The sequence below is a fragment of the Nanorana parkeri genome, unplaced genomic scaffold (assembly GCF_000935625.1).
Source record: "Nanorana parkeri isolate BGI_ZX_2015 unplaced genomic scaffold, ASM93562v1 scaffold188, whole genome shotgun sequence".
Taxonomy (NCBI): Eukaryota; Metazoa; Chordata; class Amphibia; order Anura; family Dicroglossidae; genus Nanorana; species Nanorana parkeri.
Window position 1 is genome coordinate 277,306 of NW_017306456.1, and position 3,091 is coordinate 280,396.

Sequence of the window (3,091 nt, forward strand, 5' to 3'; positions counted from 1 at the left end):
ATATATAATGTGATACAATATATTTATATTTCTTAGGAGAAGACGAGAGAGGGAGAAGGTGCCTGTGAGAGTAATGAAGGAGAGAAAGAAGAATATTAAGACAGGGAGGGGCTATGGGGGTTAGGAAGGGGGCGTGGTTATATACCATTCCCCATGAATATATAAGTAGCAGTGACATAAAACTGTTATGAAAGGTCGGGGCTCTGTATGGTGTTTGTCGGGGTTCCCCGGACGCGGGGTGAGGTGTCGGCCAATCTACGTATAGAATTGTCCTGTTTCCTTGTACAGAAATATTGTATGAAGTTCCAGTCTGCGGCGGGTGGGGGTCACATGACCACACAGCAGCAGCAGCAGCACTTCTGCGGATAGTTGTCCGTATAAACTTTGTTTTCTTTTCCGTATACAAAGTAATCGTGCGGATTTCCTTTCCAGGTGTACTCCACCTTGGTGAGAGGCAGCCACTCCACGGTGTGTCCCTGAAAGAGAAGAAGACAAAGGCGTTATCACAGTGATCCCTGCTCATCCCTACAAATCACAGTAATCCCTACACATCCCAACAAATCACAGTAATCCCTGCTCATCCCTACAAATCACAGTGATCCCTGCTCATCCCTACAAATCACAGTGATCCCTACACATCCCAACAAATCACAGTAATCCCTGCTCATCCCTACAAATCACAGTGATCCCTGCTCATCCCTACAAATCACAGTGATCCCTACACATCCCAACAAATCACAGTAATCCCTGCTCTTCCCTACAAATCACAGTGATCCCTACACATCCCTATTAATTATGGTATTCCCTACTCATCTCTACTAATAATAGTAGTCCCTATTCATCCCTTCTAATCACAGTGACCCCTAATCCTCACTGCTAACACAGTAATCATGGTGCCACAGCCAATCAGGAAACAGCTCTCCTGACTGACACTGACTTAAAGGGGACATGTGGCTCAGCATTCAAGCAATGCATTGCTATGCTTAAATCCCTCCCCCCACTGCAGTAATCTTACCCGTGTCCTCCATACCCCTCTCCAGTCCTTGATCTGCTCTGTGCATGCTCAGCCACTAATGTTCATTGTTCTACTGCCCCTCCTGTGCCTCAAGACGTGCCCGTGCCCCCCGCTGTCTCCAGTCTGCACCTTGTGCTCTGTGCCTCCAAGTGGTAAATGTGCACCCCTTTCTCTCCAGCGTGCCCCCATGCACCCCATGACCCCCGACTGCTTCCTATGTGCCCATGTATATCCTGTGTGCCCCTGTGCCTTTAGTGTCCCGTGTGCCTTTGTGACACTTGTGCTCCCACAACTTCAGCATCTCATCTGAAGCGCCCCCTAGAGGCTTCTTTGGTTTTGAGTCATTACACTTTGGGGACTGTACTCTGCACTGTGACACTGAACTTTCCGGCCCTTCTGACCCTCACCCATTGTACAAGGTGGACGCCTCGGAGCATCTCATTGATTGTTGTTGGCATTCTAAATGCAATTTCAGACTGGAAATCAATTACTGGGAGGGCTGGGGGAATCTATTTCAGAGCTGCACATCCGTCCACCCTGCAGGTCACTGTAAGTCGTACTGATACATTGTAACAATGCGAGGATCGTACCTGCCGGAGAATCCTGCTGGACGAGGCGAACTGGGAATGGTGCTGCTGCAAGGAATTCTGGGAAGCCTGATTGATGGTTGGAGCTGGGAAGTTGACCAGAGGAGGGAGCTGCAACGAAGAGAGCAAAGTCATGACTTTCCCATCGCATGGAACATTCTATTACATAAGCTGAGAGATTGGACTGGATTGAATTGGGATCAATGGGTATCCAATTAAAGCTGAACTCCACAGACTAAAACTTTCAACTACAAATATTCCTCAATAGCCACAAAGGTACAAGGAATGGGGGAGCAGCTTTAACAGCAACAGGAATAAAAACATTGTATAGCCAAGTTATAACCCCTGCCCCCCCATACATGTTTTTGTCTGTATCCTAACAGGAAGTTAAAGTGATATTAAAATCAAAAGGTTTTTCAGTTATTTCAAATGGTGATGGAATCCCTTACAATGAATGCTGCTTCTTCATGTCTAAAAGTTTTAGTTTCCTGCAGAATCAGCTGGTCCCCTGAGCTGTGGCCCTGATATCCTGTTTTAGGGTGGCTCCTTTCCCTTGCAGGGTCCTATGGAGCCACCCTTGTATGTGCTACTAAGTTGCGTGTGTCTCCACAAACACACAGGGACAGTAAGGTAAGCTTCTCCCCTCCTCTCACCTCCCTTTTTTCTGGGATGGGGGGGGGTGCACAAGGAAGGGTTTGATCCCCTGTTTGGTCTCTGAAATGTTTAACCATGACAGGGGGTGGTGACACTCAGATTATGAGTTCCATTACCAGTAACTGCTCGTCCCTGAAAACCTTCTCCCCGTTCACTTTCCTGAACAGATCTGTAGGGAATTCCGAATTGTGCTCCACTATAAACTCGTAAATGTGGTTTTTCCTGCAAGGAGAGAGAAAATACATCAGAAAGGAAGATACCAAATGCACTCCGCCTGTGAGGAATCCATAATGAAAGCGCGCTTCGCTCATTCTGGCCAGCGATTCGTAAGCAAATTGCTCTTTTTACGGCACCCCTGATTGCTCTGATCACCATATTTTTGTACATGAATAAGTGTGGATTGTTGTACATTAAAAAAAATAATAATAATACCTACCCCAAAAATAAGACCTGGTGTATTTTTATGAGCCAAAAAAAATATAAGACAGTGTCTTATTTTCGGGGGAAACACGGTATTATAACTCTGTGGGATCCCGGGTGAGGCCATTGACCAAATATGGTCATGACCATATTTGGTCAATGACCTCACCGGGGGACCAGGGTGGTGTGTTACCCTACAACGGCACCGGGGATCCGTCATTTAGTGATGGGAGTGTGACATGTAGACATTGTCGGGCGTCAGGTCGAGGTAATTGACAAAGATTTACATCACCCGACGACGTAATCAGTGTGGATATACATTGGGGGACATAAAAAAAAAAAAATATCCTGAGTTTTCCTTCAATTAAAATTAAATTAAATGTATTGCTGGGTTTTTCTTTTTCCTGTTACCTCT

General features: G+C 46.1%; 1 protein-coding gene across 1 annotated transcript in view; it reads right to left on the bottom strand.

The window, feature by feature from the left end:
• Window positions 1-260: 260 nt before the first annotated feature.
• The window catches only part of LOC108786003 (protein SSUH2 homolog), an 18,276-nt gene continuing 15,445 nt past the window's right edge, over window positions 261-3,091 (bottom strand). The window contains exons 9-11 of the mRNA XM_018555212.1: window positions 2,373-2,478; window positions 1,606-1,713; window positions 261-476 (exon numbers count right to left, since the gene is read on the bottom strand). Coding sequence (XP_018410714.1) covers window positions 327-476; window positions 1,606-1,713; window positions 2,373-2,478 — 364 coding nt within the window. The 3' untranslated portion in view covers window positions 261-326. The remainder of the gene's footprint in view (window positions 477-1,605; window positions 1,714-2,372; window positions 2,479-3,091) is intronic.